Below are 17300 nucleotides of genomic sequence, written 5' to 3' on the forward strand. Positions count from 1 at the left end.
TTGTGTCGCCAAAAGGATGTCGCTTCCCAAGAGAGAGGGTCGAGGGACCGGGGGAAGAGGGGGTGGGGGAAGGAGGCACGAAGAGGTGCAAAAGCTGGGAACGTGTGCAACAACAAGGCTGTCTCGTGGCTTCCCGGTTCCCCGTCCCCCACGCGCCCTCAATCTCTATGGATGCATGCACGTATTTTGTGCACCAACTTGAGAAGCCGTCCATCGAGGACTGGAAATGGAACTCCTCCTCCTTAACCATCTTCACCCCCTTGCCTCGCCTCCAGGCCTACCATGCCCCATCTTTGCTCAGCAGGACGCACGCGAAATTCAAAACAACATCAATCTCCTCCCCCTTGCTTCAATCAATCCCAGAGACGATGTGACGAGAACCGAGATATGGATAATCGGGGCCCGGCCCTCTCTTCCACGTTTCGCCCAAGGTTCGAGCCGCCAGAATTCGCAATACTCCTTCCTCATCACAGTTCCAGCCCCTTGCTGTCGCTGACTGCGGCGTCCGTTGCAACCTCGCCGGGCCCCAGGTCGAGCTGTCTGAGCCCCTCTGGTTGCTCGAGTCCCCGCCCACCATGCACAAGATGCTCCCAGTCAAGACTTCTGTAGAACAGCACATTGTGTACAGTGCGTACCGACACCGCTCTCGGACAAGAAGCACCTCGCTGCCCGCCACCACCTGGTCTCGGCGACTTGGCCCCTTGGGCAAGATGACGCCGACCTGCCCTGCCAGACTTGCCCTTCTGTGCAACCTGGATTGTGGCGTCTCCAGAAAGGCTGCTATGCTGCTACGTACTATCTAGGTGCTGGGTTTTGTCAATTTCGGTAATCTACTGGAGGCGGGCCCGGCAAGGAACCACTGTGTCGGTCGACGGGACCAGTGGCTCATGGCCTGCAGTTATCCGGGCAGACAGATAACAATTACCTTGGGGCTAGCTGTCAGCAGTTGGCGGGCAGGCCACGGCACAGCGGTCCACGCACGCCAGCTAGGTAGGTCTCGACATGCAAGCAAGCAAGCAGCTCCGTGATACGAGAGTGGTCGTTGAATCACGGTATAACATCAGACAAGCACACGCCTAGGCATACTTCTGAATACTCTCTGCCATTTCGCAGCCTTGATCCGGTAGATTCCCCATGAAGAATGTCGACCGCAATCATGGGCGCCGTTCTCATCCTTTCATCTCATTCGTCTTGAATTGCCAATACGCGGAAAATTCTTTTTGCTGGGATTTTCTGGGAGAGATTAACCGATGAGGACAAGCGTGAAGGGGTGTGCCTTGTTTGCACTCCTGCTGCCGCTATCAGAGGAAAGTCAACACCGAATCGGACTCTGGATGGGATACTGTTTACACAAGCAAACCGAAAAAGACCGAAAACATCAAACATCGCTGTGATATAGGACAATGCGCCACCTATCGCGTCCTCTGGTGCAACGCTTCCCTAACTCAAATGGGTTCGGTGGACGTGTGGCTGCTCACTCATCACCAAACACATTCCCTGCCAATTCCACTCGACATGCGCGGCCCCGTCCCACTCCACACAAGTGGATGAGCTCCAATTCTGGGGCCATCGATCAGCAAGGGCTTCGGAATTGCGCGGCGAGAATTGGATTGTTGATCTACAGTGCTTGCCCGAGGTTGAACCGCGTCGTGCGCCTTGGGTGCACAAGTCTGGCAGTTTTGGTAAGGCTGCCGTCTGATCTACGGATCATGCGTGGTCATCACGATCGAGAGGGCAACCGATGTTTTTAATTCATCCCAGTGCACCCGATTCTGCTGCCAACACTGCTGTTGCGGAGCCCGCCTTGCGCCTTCTTTGTGCGAGTCTCAACCATCACTTTCTATTCCAAGGCTGCTCTGCACTCAGGAATCAGTTTCACGGTGACATCTGACGTCGTGGGAGCCAGTGATACCGCGAGCTGCAACTAGATAAAAAATGGGGCTGAATCTGGGGGTGTTTGAGACACGACATACATCTGTCTGGCTTGTCGTGTCTACGATGTTGACTAAGATCGTATGTCTCAACTCTGCTCAACGCCACATGGCGACCACTAGCAAACTCAGGAATTGGTAAGTTTGTACCAGAGCTCTTGACAAGTTTTGAATCGAAGATCTCTCACTTGGCTTCTGGAAGCCGACGGAATAATCGGCTGGAAGGCTGCCACACATGCATGCACGATATGGCAGTGTGGCTGTGGCTCATCTGTTCCATCTGAGTTACTAGGACGGGATCGACGAAGCCAGGCACATTAACTGTTTTGGGGTGACTGGAGGACTGGCTCGGATCCATGGCTCGCCATGGTCCAGTACCCAGGCTGGATGAGTGCTGCAGTTGCGTGCTGTTCACGCACTGTTGGTCCCTGTCAGCCCCTGAGTCGACGGGCAGACGAGGGCATGATACGAATTCGAGGTCTTACACTTGGGCTACTGTATCATTACGCAGCCGTCGCTTTTACGACGTTGCGCAAAGCCCACGCCTCCACACTCAGTCAGACAAGCAAATACATTACACTCGGCGCATTCAATTCCAGGCTCTACGAGAGTGTCACTTCCTCCTGGCGTTGATGTGGATCCATCCTCCCGTCAATCTCCAGCTCGGGGCGCAGACGCGGGTGCCAAATATGCCCGGATGTCAAAGCTTCCCGTCGGCAGCAGGGATTCACTCGCGACAATGTCTTCAAGTGGTAAAGAGCTGCACGGCTAGCCTTGTCAGATCCGGCTCCGCTTCCAGTTGCCGTTGGACCTGAGTCGCTACCGAGAACTAGGATAGGCCTTGAAGTCCCCAGCGCTGTCAAGCACGCCAACTCGATGGCGGCGGCAAATCCCGTCACGTTGGAAACATTACAATGGTGGACAACTGGTCCCCGTTTTTTGGCATTGTGCATGTTACTGCCAGCACTACAAGCTGTGAACCTCAGAATTAAATTGCATTTTTCGGCAAATGCTCTTTTCCCATAAGGCGCCAGCGGCTTCTGCCGCATTTTGGGTTACGGGCCGATCAACGAGGCCCTCACCGACACCAGGTTGCGGCACTTACAGGATGAACTCCTCCACAGCGGTTTCAAGGCGACGGGATCTAATGCCTGCTCAAGCGCCCGAATACCACCTGCCGCGACGAATCGTCGGGCTTTATCCACAATCTGTTCCTCAAACTTGTCGCCCTTGGACTTTTCGCCTACCCATATCGCAAGCGAATACCACACCGGCGCAGGCAGATGTATTGGGCAAGCTGCATGTCCGGACTCTAACCCTCGACATGCTCGGTCGGAGGATAGCTAGACCGAATCAGCAGACCTGGGTGCACACAGTAGATTGCGACAAGCACTTCGGAGGCAGCTTGGTAAGACTTCGCTAATCTCGCAGGCGGCAGACGGCATTTGCAGCAGGTCAGAAACCACTGGCTCGTGGGGACGACAGTTGTTGCCGACGCCTGGTGCTGAGTATTTTCACGGCCGTAAATGGCTGGACATGGTCAGGTACGAGCAGCACGATCACTTGACCACAGCAACTAGTACAACAAGCGGCCGCACGCACCTCGAGAATGACAAACGCGGATGGCGAGGTGCCACGGGCACTTGCGACCTGCCAATGACAACTTCCTCCGTGCCGTCGTACAAACCCCAACATTTGGTTCTCCCGACCACGATACCTGTCGTTTTCCGTGCCGGCATCCGTGGATCAGACGCCAAATCTCAGCTCGACGCGGCCCTTTCTGTGCTACAACCTGTGTGACGACATAGCTCATTCTCATGTTGCAGCCCTTCGTGTGCCGTGCTACCGAACAATAAAAAGAGGTGGTTCTGCAGGCGCACAATCTACTGGCAGCGCTTCGCTCCTGAACGAAAGCCCAGCCTTTTTGGGTGACGACTGCGTACCTACGCCGACATATGTGAGAGCCCGACCCAATCACGGCCGCGGCCACCTAAAGCTACCAGCGTTACCATGATTTCGGGCCACTGTGTGTCCACTCCGATGTCCCGGGCTTGGACTTCCCCGAAGCTCGCGAGATCTGGCCCGGAGGCGGTGATTGATTGAATCGAGCCCCGAATTGTGACCCCTTGCACGCTTGCTCAAGCAGTGCGTCTTTTTGGAATGCAACCCAACTACTAACCCAGCTACTAACACTCAACATCCTGGAAATCCTAATCGAAAACCCGGCGTACGTATGGACGCAACGCAGCATCAAAACAAAATCGGGTTGGTTTCAGAAGCAGAAGCAATGAGCTGCTGCACCCAAAAGTGCATGCCAATCGTCGTTGTGTCTTCGCACGGGCTTATAACGAACCTGTATTCCATCCAATCAAAGTGATCACGCCTGGAAAGTGTTCTCGGGTCCGATTTTGCACGGTTCCGCCGGGCAGTGACGCAGTCTTGGTCCCCCCAATTGTGAAGTAACGGGGCTACATCTGTGCAACCGCGCAACACGGCTCTCAACCGTTGTCACACGCAAGCTCCTCCCAAAATAATGTCGCTGTCCGTCGTCTGCGCATGTCTTTGGGCGGCTCCATGGCAGGGACTGGCCTGCGAGCCAGGGCTGTCAACTCGAAACTTTGGGTTCGTGCTAGGGTGCTGCCTTGAGACAACCGATATCAACATCATGTATCATATGGAAACATGGAATCATTATATCGATATTTAATCTCGCCCTACCGACTGGCTGTGCTTCGACACGGTGACAGATTGGGACTAGACCCTGGTTTGTGGGACCAATTATTCGGGATTTAGATCGCGGCAACTGCCCCTGGCCAAGCTAATGTGCAAACGCGGAGATTTGTACCAATACCCACCGCGAGCAGGAAACGCGTCATCACAGCCAAGCAGCGCTCCAGTCCGCGCTCCTGATCATCAGTCAGTCAGTACTGTGGGACAGTGCGTGCGTGCTCGCCTTCAGGCTCTCAGGCCGTCAGAGGATTCTATGCGAACCTGAAAACAAGGTCACATCACGAGCGGCGTCTACCATACTTTGTGGCCTTTCTGAGACCCACGCTCCCGCAAAATGAAGCCACGTGTCTCGAGCCGGCATCTACTTTAGCTCCGAGAGTGCGGGCTGGACAATGGCAGCGAGACACGGACACAAACGGGTGGAGGCGTTGCGAACGGAATGGAGGTTGGGGATTGCTTGGCAATATTGTCCTCTTAAGGACAGGCCAGTCGAGGTCATGTGACGGATGCATCGACAGCAAGGTGCAGCCAACGACACGACGGCTGTAGGGGATTGGTGCACTATTAATCGGTCAGTTTTCCCCTATAAGTTCGAGTTGGCTCGGCTACAAACATACATTTCGGCATATGACAGATCATAATAATGACTGGGTATCGGACGATCGTGGATTGGTATTACCGGTCAATGACAGGTTTGACAGCTCCCAAAAGGGGTACCTGCGAGACTGATGATTCGCTGACTTGCACCCATGTGCCTCCAGAATGCTTGCCAGCGTCGGCGGGACCCATGTGGGGACTCGCGACTGAAGACACAATAAGTCTGCTCCGAGCGTGGAAGGCGGAGAAGCCTCCATCAAGCCCACGTCGAGTGGTGTCAAAACCCACCCAACCCCCATGCCGGTCCTCAGGAAGGATCGCCACGACCCAACTCCACAAGCCGCGACGGCTGGGGAGCAGGGTCGACTTCCGACCGCGTACTATGGAGCACGCAAAGAGCACTTTTGGGGGCCCGTTCTCGTACACGTACTCGGCATGCTCTTCTGCGGACCGTCTTTTTTGTGCAGCACTGGGTCGAGATCGTGGTCCCAAAAATTACCTCTTGCTCCTGCAGTGGCCGCGCTCGCTGACGGAGTGGACCCGAGTCAGGACGGTCGGAATAACTTTGTTGAGACACTCCTGCTGCGATTTTAATTTCCGTCCAGGTATTATTATTGATTGGAAAGACGTTAACCAACATTCAATATCCTACCCGGGGGCCACTGTAACTTCTCGATACGTTCATTCGGGCCCGTTGCCTTGAAATCGGCACGGCCTCTGGCGGGTTAAATTCTCCTACGTCCCCCACCCAACGCCCCGGGATATTTTCAATATCGAGTCAGCGGCGTCACCCGCTGGTTGACTGATGTGGATCCGAGGAGCTCGCTTGGACCATCATCCGCGACTCTCACGGGGAAAGCCAGGCAATATTACGCGCAATACAACAATATCTGCTTGTGTGTGTGAAAATTGATCCTTCCCAAAAGACAGTCCAGGACCAGTGACCAGCCCACAGCGGCGCCAGCCGCGACAAGAGGAGTCCGTGCCGGCTGTCATCGATGGCTTCGAAATCCTTCCGACTGGGATGGCACTGGCTTCCATCTAGCTAATGCATTCAGGGGTGGGGCGACGAGCTGTCATCACCGGCCTGACAGGGGAGCGTAAGCGAATCGCAGTGCTGCGGGCGACCACAATTGGGTCGTCTGAAGGAGCGACACATTTCAGGGGCCTCAAGTAGGGTTCACCCTTGACTTCAGGAGAGCTCTGATCGCGGGTACCCTTGCCTCGATTGCTGGGAGGGGGGTCCTGTCGACAGAGATCGGCCCCGTCACAAAGGCCCTGGCCCCCCGCCGCCGTCGCGATTAAAGTGACAAGCTCCACGGCAAGCGCAAGGACATCCCCAGTGTTTGGTACCAGAGATCAGGCCATGGAAATCTCCGTCTCCGTCCTCACCCGCCATCCCACCGCAAGGGAACGGATTTAAAATCCTGGGTTCTGGGAATGCCAGGGTTTATACGGGGCTCTGCTCGACACGAGTCCGAGCTGCTTGCCGTCAGAAGGGGCCCATTTGCAAAGCTTGGACCCCATATTGAGGGTAGGGATGCCCGGATTTCCCGCAAAACCGGGCCTGAGTTGCAGCAAGAATCCTGCTGCCTATTGCATCTGGGCTGTGGAATTGACCTGGTAGCTCGCACCATCCAGGCGGGAGGTCGCACTGTAAGAAGCTGATGAGGCAGAAGGTGCGATGTTTCTTCAGATGCCCAGCCTTATTAGACATTGTCGGCAGGGCCCTGCTGGATCTTGCCGAGAGGTCATCCTGCAGGAATTTCACTTTGACCAGTCGCGAAGAGGCCCGCACGCCACAGACATTGGACTGCGGTAGGGCGACGAGAATTGATACGAACATCGTCGCCAGGGCGCGCAGCCGGTCAGACGATTGACAGGCAGGTGACGGGGAGGAGGCGAGTGTGGCGCAGTCATCCCATCTCTTTTGACGTCTCAAACTTGGGGTGCGACAGCGAATCGCACTCGCCGCATCGAACAAAAATCTCCGACGTGCCATGCTTTCAACCAAAGTCCACGCCAGACGAAAGGAAGGGGAAAGGGCTGTGACGTGCATACGCTGACAGGTTTTCTGGTTGGCATCGGGCTCTTTGACTGTGCGCGGAAGGATGCAATGACGAGTCGTGGCAAACTACCAACTGTCATCCGCTTGTTCTGTCCCGAGTTTCGAAACCCGCGTTCCCGGTCCCGGCACCAACATCCTGTGACAGGACAGGAGAGCAGCCCTTCGACAGCGATGAGAAACGGGCTAAAACATTCTGGGGCGAACACACGCCCTATCGCAACTGGCGAGCTGAGGCTTTGTGGCGGAAAAGAAACAACTAGCCTGAACACACTACCCACCTGAGTTTCTTGCGGCCGGCCCTTGGTTTTGGACATGAGGACCGGCAATGTCACGGCGCGGGCGGGCGGATGGACGGGCAGACGGTTTCCTTTTTTTTTTGTCATGCCCGCCCAGACGCCCGACTATGTTTTGGAGGGATATCATTTTCCCAAATTGGGCGATGCTGCGAATTCGCATACACACGATCCCATCCTCATACATGCTCACTCACGCTTGCACGCATACACGCAGGAATTGGTCCCAACTTTTTTCTTCTTCTCGTCTCTTGTGCGGAATCCTGGCCCATGTGTGTGCACACCTGTACCTGTCCCGTGCCGCTGGCCCATTCAGCTGAAGCCTCATGTGGACGTGTGTAGCTGTTAACCTGCGACCTTGACTGAACCTTAATCCAACCCCCCCCCCCCTTTTCCTTTTGCCTCTGTGCCCAGGGATCCGGGCGCACCACAGACGGCGTTCGCAGCCGCAGCAGCAAAGGCGGCGCCACCCAAACGCAGCCCTATGTATGAACCGCCAGAGTCGCATGTGGAGATCGTGCGGGCTTGTGGCTTGGGAACCAATCGCGCGTCCCCGGGCATTAGAGGGAGCTCTGCGATTGGGTGTGCGCCAGCCTCGTGTGTTTTTTGTTTGCTCTTTTCCTTTTTCCATTGTGCTTCGATCTTGGCCCTGTAGATCGAAGCCCAAGTGCCGCCGCTTGGAAAGGGCAGGGGGAAGTGCTAGCCTCATGCCGGGCTTCATCACCATCATTTTCTTCATCATCCTCCTCCACTGGGGCGGCACTGTGCAGGCTCGGCCTTCGCTCTCATTGCTTCTCCTTGTTGGGTGGCTCGGTTGCACACCGCGCCTAGTGCCGACCCGTCGGCTTCCAAGGGCGGGCTTCCTTCACGCCCAGAAGCAAGGAAAAAACAACCTCTATGGTCGGGGTGGTTTCATGGCATGCGCGGCCATGCGGGCTGACGGGGGCTACAACTAGCACGCGATGGATCAGGAGGGCGTGATGGGTTATCTCGCTTGGAGGCTTCAGCGGTGTGTTTGTTGCTTCTTGGACAAGACAAATGTCTACGCCGTGATTCATTCACATCGTGTGTTGGGGATCGGGTGAGCTATCCGGAGTTTAGACAACGCTAGGGCTCTCCTCTGGAGGGTAACATGGGCAGAGCCAAGAAGGAGATATCTGGGCCCTAAACTAACGAGGTGATACACCGGATGAAATGGGGCTCGACAAGGCTGGAGCGGACGGAAGAATTGTAGATCTCAAAACCTGGATCGTCCTTGGTGTGGCGGTAGTTCTTCCGGGCGACCTTGACGGTGAATGATGTTGATGACGGCTACATTCCCAACACCATGGCCATTTACGGTTGCGACGGCGAACCTAGACCGAACCGAAATCGTGAGATTTAAGGGCCGACTCGACATGGGGGCGGGAAGCTTGGGCTCAGATGTTGACGAACAGACAGCCGGATCGGGGGGTGGATGGATGGCTGTGGGTTACCTTGCTAAAACGGCTGGGTGCTACTCTGCCTCCAACATGGTGGTATTCTTCTCCCTCTCACCTTCCCAGCTCCCCCCTTCGCTGACTGGGTATTCCCAGGCCGACGACTGCGGCGACCGTCACGCTTCCCCAAATAGCCTAGCACCACGGCCGATGGCCCAGGGCGTTGATCTCAGCTGGAACTTTTTGAGCCTTCCATTCAGCGGGGGGGTTTCTTGATTTGTGAAACGATGGAGATCTGTGCCAATGTAGCCTTTCTACTCCAAGAGGGGGGACGTGAGGTTGCAAGACATCTTCGTGTTTTCAGCTCCCCCTTGCAGACCTCCAGGCACAGCTGCACGGCCGTGCTGTCGTGGTAAGAGAGAGTATCAGGGTAGTGCAAAGGAACATTTGTGAGCGAAGATCGGTGGTGGGTAAACGGATGATCACATCTATCTCAGTCATGCCTAGGCCTGTATGTACATTGATTCACATGATCGCCGAAGAAGGCCGTCATAGCGGTCGGTGATACAGCCCTCGCCTTCATTTCCCACCGTTGCTTCGTAATCGCTTCCAGAGCCCCTGTCTCTGCTGCTGCTGCTGCTGCTGCTGTTGTGCTTCACGAGCGTTCTTCTTCCCAGTGGCGCTCGAGCGGCTGCTTGAATGACTGATCATGCTGCCGACGTCCGCCCCGGCCGCAGACCGGCCGCCTCCTGGCGCATAGAATGGCGACGGCGAGGCCTCTCTGGGGTCGATTTCATCAAAATCGTCGTAATCCAGGGGCGAGAGCTCGCCAAGCTTGTCCGGGACCCTCTCGTCAGGGAAGGAATAGCCTGCTTGTGAGCTACCGTTGTTGGCCTCGCGCATCTTGTCGAGACCCGTGGCTAGGTAGCCCACAAGAGGTGCCTTCATGCTGTCGAAATAATCCTCGTCGTGAACCCCAGCCTCCCTGTCCTGTCTGGGCGGCGCGGGTGGCGCTCGCGAGGGTGGTGGGTTCTCCATCTTTTTGTAGAGGTCTGGGAACCGTGCCTTGAACTCTGCCTCGAGTTCCTTCTGGTGCTCATCCACAACCATGGCCCGCTCACTGACCACCGTAGGGGTAAGGTCGTTCACTTTTGTAGGCTCTTCACGCTCTACCCGGCGCAACCACTCTTCAAATCGCGCCAGCTTCTCCCTGAGCGTGTCCACGGTTGGTGGTGTAGCGGACCTGAGCCCGTCCTCGTATCTCTTGGCGGCCTTTGTCATTCTGTCGCCTGTGATATATTTATCGTATGATAGGGAGAATTCGCGGAATGGCCCTTTCAATAGGAAACACCTCCCAGACCAGCCTCCCTCGCTTCTGAATTTCTCGAGCAGTTCCTGCGCAACGGGGCATTCCCATGGCGCCTCGATGTTCCGATCGTAGACAACCATACACTTGGTCCTGCTCCATCTGGAAAAGGCTCTTCGACTTTGTTCGTCAGTGAATGTGCGGGCAAGTATGTCTAGGCTGGCCGTCCTGAGGAACTTCAGAGGTACACGGAGGTTGATTGCACCGTGGATGTGAGACTTCTGGAACTCTGATGGAGACCTGAGGTCAATAAAGAGAACCTGAGCTGGCGTGAAGATACCAAGCAAGTCGTTCAAATGGCCGGCGAGAATAGTCTGCGGCCCGGGCTGAGGGGGCTGACTGTCAGGCCTGTTGTCCGCCGTCCTCAACTTTTCCAGATTGGTTGCTGCTTTCTCTCTTTGCCGTCGATGATGGAACCAGATCTAAAGGGGTTTAGTATATGACAGTTCAAGTCGATCAAGACGCGTAAAGTATTTACCTTGACATCCGATGCTTCGATACCGAGGTGAGAAGCATAGTACTCTGTCGTCCCGTCGCTCGGATGCGGATCTTTTTGATAGTAGTCTTCTAATCGGTTGACGACATGAGCAGCTAGGGGTGGGCCCTCGGGTACGTCGTAATCATTGTCGAATACCGTTCTCTTGGAATTCCGCGACTGGTTAACCAGAGGTTTGCGTATAATTCCTCCCTCCAGTGCTGCCTCTCCCAGTCCCATTACAGCGGACAAAGGAGCCGTCCGAAATGACGCCATTGAGAGTGAAGATTTCAGCGACGGTCTTTCTGAATTGCCCGAGGGCACTCGCGTGAGTGATTGAGGAGGCATTTGTTCCGGGTACAGTGACATACTGGTCTGGGTTCGCCAGTTCCCTGACCTGTTTCCACCCCTATGGGGTCCCGCAACCTCGTTCAGAGAGGTGTTCTGTTGCGCTATAGGGCTGAGCGAGTGCACTGGGAATGTAGGTGCAACGATGCTGTCTCTGTATGTTGTTCCTGAGAAGACAGATGCCCTGTCGCTCGAGTATAGATCAGCCACGTTTTCCACAGGTGGCTCAGGCTCCTGAGGCGCTTTGATAAGATTGTTGGATCGAATAAACGCCACGAAGGAGCAAGCCTGGTCCTCAGGCAAAAGGTCCCATATTGTGACTGGCATGGAAAGAAGGAGCAGGGTGGAGTGGCTCTTGAAGACGCCTTGTACCGTCACATATTTGGCCAGGGCTGGGAAGCTGGCCAGCCACTGCTCCCAAGCATTCAGATCCAGCCTCTGGTCGTCTTCGAGTGCTAAAGAAATCATGACATGAGGCTTGTCTTCGTTTGGCTGCGTAAAGCAGCCATCCTCTACCGAGCCTCGACCTAGGAGCCTCCCATCTAAGGAGCTGGACGGCTGCGGTGGTGATGGAGGTTGTGGGTCGTCGGGAGCTATCCGGCTCATCTCAATGCTTGGCGCCTTGTGATCCGATGTCATCATGAAATGCACAGGAGTCGACCGCGCCTCGAATCGTTTGCCATTGATGCGGATGGGTCGAGGATGCTTTAAGCGTGCCAGAACTTCGGCATGTAGCATGGCTGCCGAGAATGTCTTTAGTCTCCACTCTCCCAGAACCTCTATGAGCGCATTCGTGAAAGAGTATCTCCCAGGATCAGGCGCGATGGCATCCCAGCTTGAAGCTGATATTGTCTCGGTGATACTCTTGCCATTGGGAAATGTCGCTGAAGCTGCCCCGGCGCAGCAGTCCAATAGTATCAAGACATCCGACACGGAACGCTCCAGCAGTGTCTGGATAGCAGACCATTGCAGTGACGGGGAACCCGAGTGTCGAGTTGCGCACCAAGTGCTTTGCCTGGACTCGTCGATCTTGGCATGGCCGCCGTAGTAGACAATAAAAAGGGTATCTTCAGACTCGTGCTCCTTGATGAGGGAACCGACCTTTAACATTAGATCTAAGTGGGGGTTGTCGGACGGTATTGCGAAGATGTCCGTGTTGAAGCCGAAATCTCCGCTGAAGAATGTTGCCAGGTCTTCGAGCTCGGGCAGCACGAATAGGTCGTCCGTTTTCCAGTGTAGGAGAAGCACTTGGACGTTCTTGTACCGCTGCGAAGACCGGCCTTTGTTTGGAAAGGCTCTAGCGGCAGACTGCTTCCACCCAAGGCGGCCATGTAAGTTGATCTGTATTCATGATTCACATGAGGATGGAAGACCTCACCTCTTGAAGAGTCTGAGCAAACGTATCCAAGTGTTTCACATGGTAGCTTACGCGACTTGTGTCGTGTGTGGCAGAAGGGGCGTCACCGATGCCTGAGCCATACTGTATAGAAGGGAATGGTGAGTTGAGAACCGGAGCCTCCTCGGGACGCATGGTGTCACGGACAGGATACGGGATAGGTGGTAAGGGGAGAAGGGAGACGAAGCACAGCAACGAGCCGGAGACGGACATACAGTGGAGTCAACACTACTCGTGGAACTTCCTCCGTCCGGCCTCCTCGTCCTTATAGCAATATATGGCTGGGGCTGCTGTGAGTTGGCCATGACTTCCGGACTCGGGCCAGACTTTTTTCTAATCTGGATCGATTCACCGAAGTAGGGACGGACATGCGCGCTGCACAGGTAGCAAGCAAGGTAACGTGTCAATGAATGCGGAGACTGGAAAGGTAGACCGGCAGGACGGGTAAATACAGGACAAGAAAGTACAAGACACGACAAGACAAGACAAGACAAGACAAGACAAGACAAGACAGGACAAGACAAGACAGGCTCTGCAAGCAGGGGGTATCAACGAGGAGAGATGGACAAGAAAGGAGACGTGATGTGATGGATGGGTGGATGAATGGATGGATGTTGCAGATTACGGAGAATTGTTGAAGCAGAGGACGACGACGCTGTGGGCGATCAGTGGTTTGGCTGACACGGCATTCTCCATTTCTCAAGATATACAATATGGTCAAGCATGACTTGAAGGAGAAGTGCTCTGGCAGACAGCGAATGCATTGATGCCAACCGGTAGATGGTTGGGATGATGTGTCGTCGCTGAAGCAGCTGGAGGACCGTCGTCGGTGATCTAATTCGGCTTAGCGGCCGACGGAACCCGGCACCTCTTATCTGCACGAGGTGGGCACACTGCGATAGAGAGAGAGAGAGATGTGTTTCCTCACGGCTCGTTACCTGGGAAGCCCCGTGAACTTTCAGCTTTTTCACCACCCCTGAGCTGTGCAGATAGCTTCCCAATCCCTGTCGATGCTTGACAGCTCGGTGAGGCAATCGAGCTATCGGTTAACAGGGGGTCCACCTGCCATGCCTAGGTAGCACAGCCTAGGTACAGTAGCTTCCCTCGCTTGACAGCTCCTCGTCACGAGTCTCTCACACACATCATACAGCCTTATCTCCTATTTGGTATATTTCACAGCGCTACTCAGCACCGCTCAGCGCAGCATCCCGGCAGACACCATCTTCGCTCCATCCGAACCACTGTGGTTCTCAAACTTGGCTGAGGGAGGGGGCAGTGGGAGTGCGAGTGCGAGTACGCACCGGTCCAGACCCCACGAAACGCCAACATGAGGCAAAGAATCACCTTCCTGCACAGGCCAGAGGATGCCCTCGACCCGGCTTCCTTGGCCGTCACAGCCTCCAGCCTGACAGGCCCAGCCTTGCATGCTGCTCGCGAGGACCGTATCACCCTTGCCCTGGAGGAGCTGCCCGAGGAGCTGCGCCAGGTCCTGCAGAGCTGCCACGAGCTTCACATCAGGTGGATCAGCTCCCATCCCTACGAGACCATCAGCCCGCTCTGTTCCCGCCTGTCGCCTGGTCTTCACGTCTTCTTCACCCCGCGGGCAGACTCGACTTTCCAGGAGTAAATTGCCCCTTCCAAGGACTTATATGCAACTAAATATACACATGCTAATATAAACATAGCGATGGCCAGCTGTGTGCGGCACTCCAGACAGCATTTGGCAACTTGGACTGTGACACACCAAAGGTACATATACGCTTTGCTTGGACTGTGAATATTCACTCCCAGGCCGCTCTCGTTAACGTCAGAATAGGCCTCATTCACCTCACTCCCAAATGACCGTTTCTCTCACTCCACCGCTTTCCAGTACTACCAGCCCCTAGAAGACCTGTCGACTTTCACCAAATATGTCAGCAAGGATCTCTGCCCCTTACCAGCATCGGCGTCTTCAACCACCGAGAGGTCACCATGCGAATCCCGTGCTGAGCTGCTATCCACCGCCAGCTATCTTGACATATCCTGGGACACCATCTCTCACGCCCTCAGGGTGACCGGGACATGGGGTTTCCAGGAACAACCCCTGCGCGTGGTAACCCCTGAGGCCAGCAACCACCGCATCGAGGTCGGAATCCTCGCCACGGACAAGCCACACGGCATAGAGCCGCACGAGCTGGGCCTCTCGGGCTCGCTGACCGTCCTCGGCCAGGACAAGAAGCCCGCAGCCACCATCTTCAAGTTCCCCGCCCGCCACCGCCACGTCGATGGCGCCTCCTTCTCCGCCGCCTTCCAGGAGCCCGCCGGCCTGCACCCCACGCTACGGCTGCGGCTCCACGGCGCCGCCGCCGTCACGCCGCCGAACCTGGGCCAGGACGACGGCTCCGCCTGCTCGCTGCTCGCCCACCTGACCCTGCCGCGTGCCGTCTTCGCCGACAAGTACCAGCTGTCCGACCCGCTGTTCCTCGGCTCCAAGAACCTGACCGCCCTGCGCTACATCTCGCAGCCCGTCGACCTCGAGGCGCCCGACTACGCAGTCAAGCTGTGGGGCTCGGCCGCGCTGCTGGAGCTGGCGCCGCCATCGGAGCCGGAGTCGTCCTGGACGGCAGAGGTGCCGCTGCACCTCCGCTACCTCAGCCCCGCGCCCGGCGGGTACCGCACGGCGCGGGTGCCGCACCCGGCCGTGTTCTGGGCCTGCACCACCGAGGAGGGCACCAAGTTCCCAGCGAGCCCGTTCGAGCGCGTCAACCTGGGCTACGACGGGCTGTTCGGCCCGCGGACCGTCTTCTGGCACGTCGATCCGGCGCCGGGCGAGGCGGGCGGGTCGCTGTTCAGCGAGGTCCGCGTGCCGGTGTTGGACGTGGACCGGTCTGGCTGGGTCAGCGCCGGCACGGCGGCCGTGGTCCTGCTCGGGTTCGGCTGGATCGCCTGGAAGCTTCTCGCGGTCTACCTGAGGACGGGGTATGGGCCTCAGGAGCAGATGAAGGCGCTGGAGAAGAAGGAGCAGTAAGGATTTTGGATGGAGCACGGGACTACTCTTGCATGGTTTTCAGGCGGTGGTGTTATTACGGATCATATGTCTTCTTCTAGTATACCTCTCTCTACCTCTGATGAGATCCTATCTTGCTCGTCATAATCCCCATGAACCATTTTATACGCCCCTTGCGCCCTTGCCCGAGTTACGTTCGCAAAGCTTGTAAATACGTTTCTGGGCAGTGTACACTTCCAAAGAAAACATATACTTGACTCGGCAGCCGAGGCTTCCGAGTCCACTTAGAAGGACCGGGGTTTCGGGCGTGCTCGGAGTATCTATAACCCCACGAGCCATTGCCAGCAGGAGCGCAGGTTACTCTGCCTCTGCAGCCCCTTCGCAATTCCTATTCGTGCACTAGGTAGCCTTAAAACGCGAAGACCTGGTCCTCGAGCTTGCTCACGGGCCTGGCCTTCTTGTAGCCGAGGGCCTCGGCGGTCTTCTTCAGGCCGCTGACCATCGGGGGAGGGCCGCAGAGCAGGATCTTGACATCGTCGGCGGGCTTGGGCAGCCATTTCTGCGTGCGAAGGTTAGCTTAGAACAAATAGCCGCAGAGTGACACAGAGGGGTGGGGGAGGGCGCATACCGTGACCATGTCGGCGGTGACGTAACCGACGCCGCCGGTCCAGCCCTCGGGCGGCTTGTCCAGGACGTAGTGGACCCTGAAGCCCTTGTCCTCGGCGGCGAGGGCGTCGAGGTCCTCCTTGAGCAGGATGTCCTGCTTGGTGACGTTGGCGAAGATGAGGTCAACCTCGGTGCGGTCGCCGGCCTTGCGGCCGCGCACGATGGCCTTGACGACCTGCAGCATCGGGGTGATCCCCGTGCCGCCGGCGACCATGCCGAAGTGGCGCACCATGTTCGGGGTGTAGGTGAAGGCGCCCTTGGGCCCGCGCACGCGGATCGTCTGGCCGACGTTGACCGAGGCCAGGTGCTTGCTGATGTTGCCCGTCGGGTACGACTTGATCAGCAGGTCGAAGTGGCCGGCCTGCTCGTCGCCGCTGATGGGCGTGTAGGACCGCACGATCTCCTTGGACGTGCCGTCGGGCTGGGGGAGCACCGCGCCGATGGAGATGTGCTGGCCGATCGGGAGGCCGAGGATGTGGGCCGGGCTCTGGAGGGCGAAGCGGTAGCTGCGGCCGGGTCAGTCGTAGGTCAGAGCAGAGGAGAGCAGAGCAGAGCAATAGCATTGGTAGCTAGCGATGGCGCAGACGTACATGGCAGTGTTGTGCGAGAGGATCGTCTTCTCCTTGAGCTCGAACTCCTGGAAAATGTCAGGCTTGAGGGCCTTCTGGGGTTCTGCGACGAGGTGTTGTCAGCTGGCCTGCTCGGTGTCCGAATGTGCTTCACCATTGAGGCAGTGGGAATTGGGAAACTACTCACGGGTCCTCCAGAACTTGATGCCGCTCAGTGCGACAGCGACCAAGAGCGCGTAGGGGAGCCATTCTTTCTTAACAATGGCACAGCCGACGACGAGCAGGCCGGCGGGGATGTAGATGCCGTCGACATACTTCTTGGAGCTCAGAGGTTCCTTGGTGGCCATTGTGAGAGAAGACTGGGCTGCTGTGAGCTCGTCGGTACAAAAAGCCCACTCGAATTGGAGAAAAGAGTCGGAGCCCCGCGTTGGAGGAGGGGAATGGTCTGTCTTTCAAC

General features: G+C 56.5%; 3 protein-coding genes across 3 annotated transcripts; 1 reads left to right on the forward strand and 2 right to left on the reverse strand.

Annotated features, from left to right (window-relative positions):
- Positions 1 to 9616: 9616 nt before the first annotated feature.
- On the reverse strand, positions 9617 to 12757 carry J7T55_011121 (uncharacterized protein; the record flags this gene model as incomplete). The annotated part of the gene is made up of 3 exons (XM_053135524.1): positions 9617 to 10825; positions 10882 to 12567; positions 12656 to 12757. The coding sequence occupies 3 exons, from the start codon at positions 12755 to 12757 to the stop codon at positions 9617 to 9619; spliced, it is 2997 nt and encodes a 998-aa protein (XP_052986761.1).
- Positions 12758 to 13949: 1192 nt separating this feature from the next.
- J7T55_011122 (uncharacterized protein) lies at positions 13950 to 15629 on the forward strand (the record flags this gene model as incomplete). The annotated part of the gene is made up of 3 exons (XM_053135525.1): positions 13950 to 14245; positions 14308 to 14371; positions 14439 to 15629. The coding sequence occupies 3 exons, from the start codon at positions 13950 to 13952 to the stop codon at positions 15627 to 15629; spliced, it is 1551 nt and encodes a 516-aa protein (XP_052986762.1).
- Positions 15630 to 16017: 388 nt separating this feature from the next.
- Positions 16018 to 17190, reverse strand: J7T55_011123 (uncharacterized protein; the record flags this gene model as incomplete). The annotated part of the gene is made up of 4 exons (XM_053135526.1): positions 16018 to 16167; positions 16237 to 16780; positions 16865 to 16946; positions 17031 to 17190. The coding sequence occupies 4 exons, from the start codon at positions 17188 to 17190 to the stop codon at positions 16018 to 16020; spliced, it is 936 nt and encodes a 311-aa protein (XP_052986763.1).
- Between the last annotated feature and the right edge of the window lie 110 nt (positions 17191 to 17300).

Source organism: Diaporthe amygdali (genome assembly GCF_026229845.1).
Source record: "Diaporthe amygdali strain CAA958 chromosome Unknown NODE_56_length_267093_cov_64_804720, whole genome shotgun sequence".
Taxonomy (NCBI): domain Eukaryota; kingdom Fungi; phylum Ascomycota; class Sordariomycetes; order Diaporthales; family Diaporthaceae; genus Diaporthe; species Diaporthe amygdali.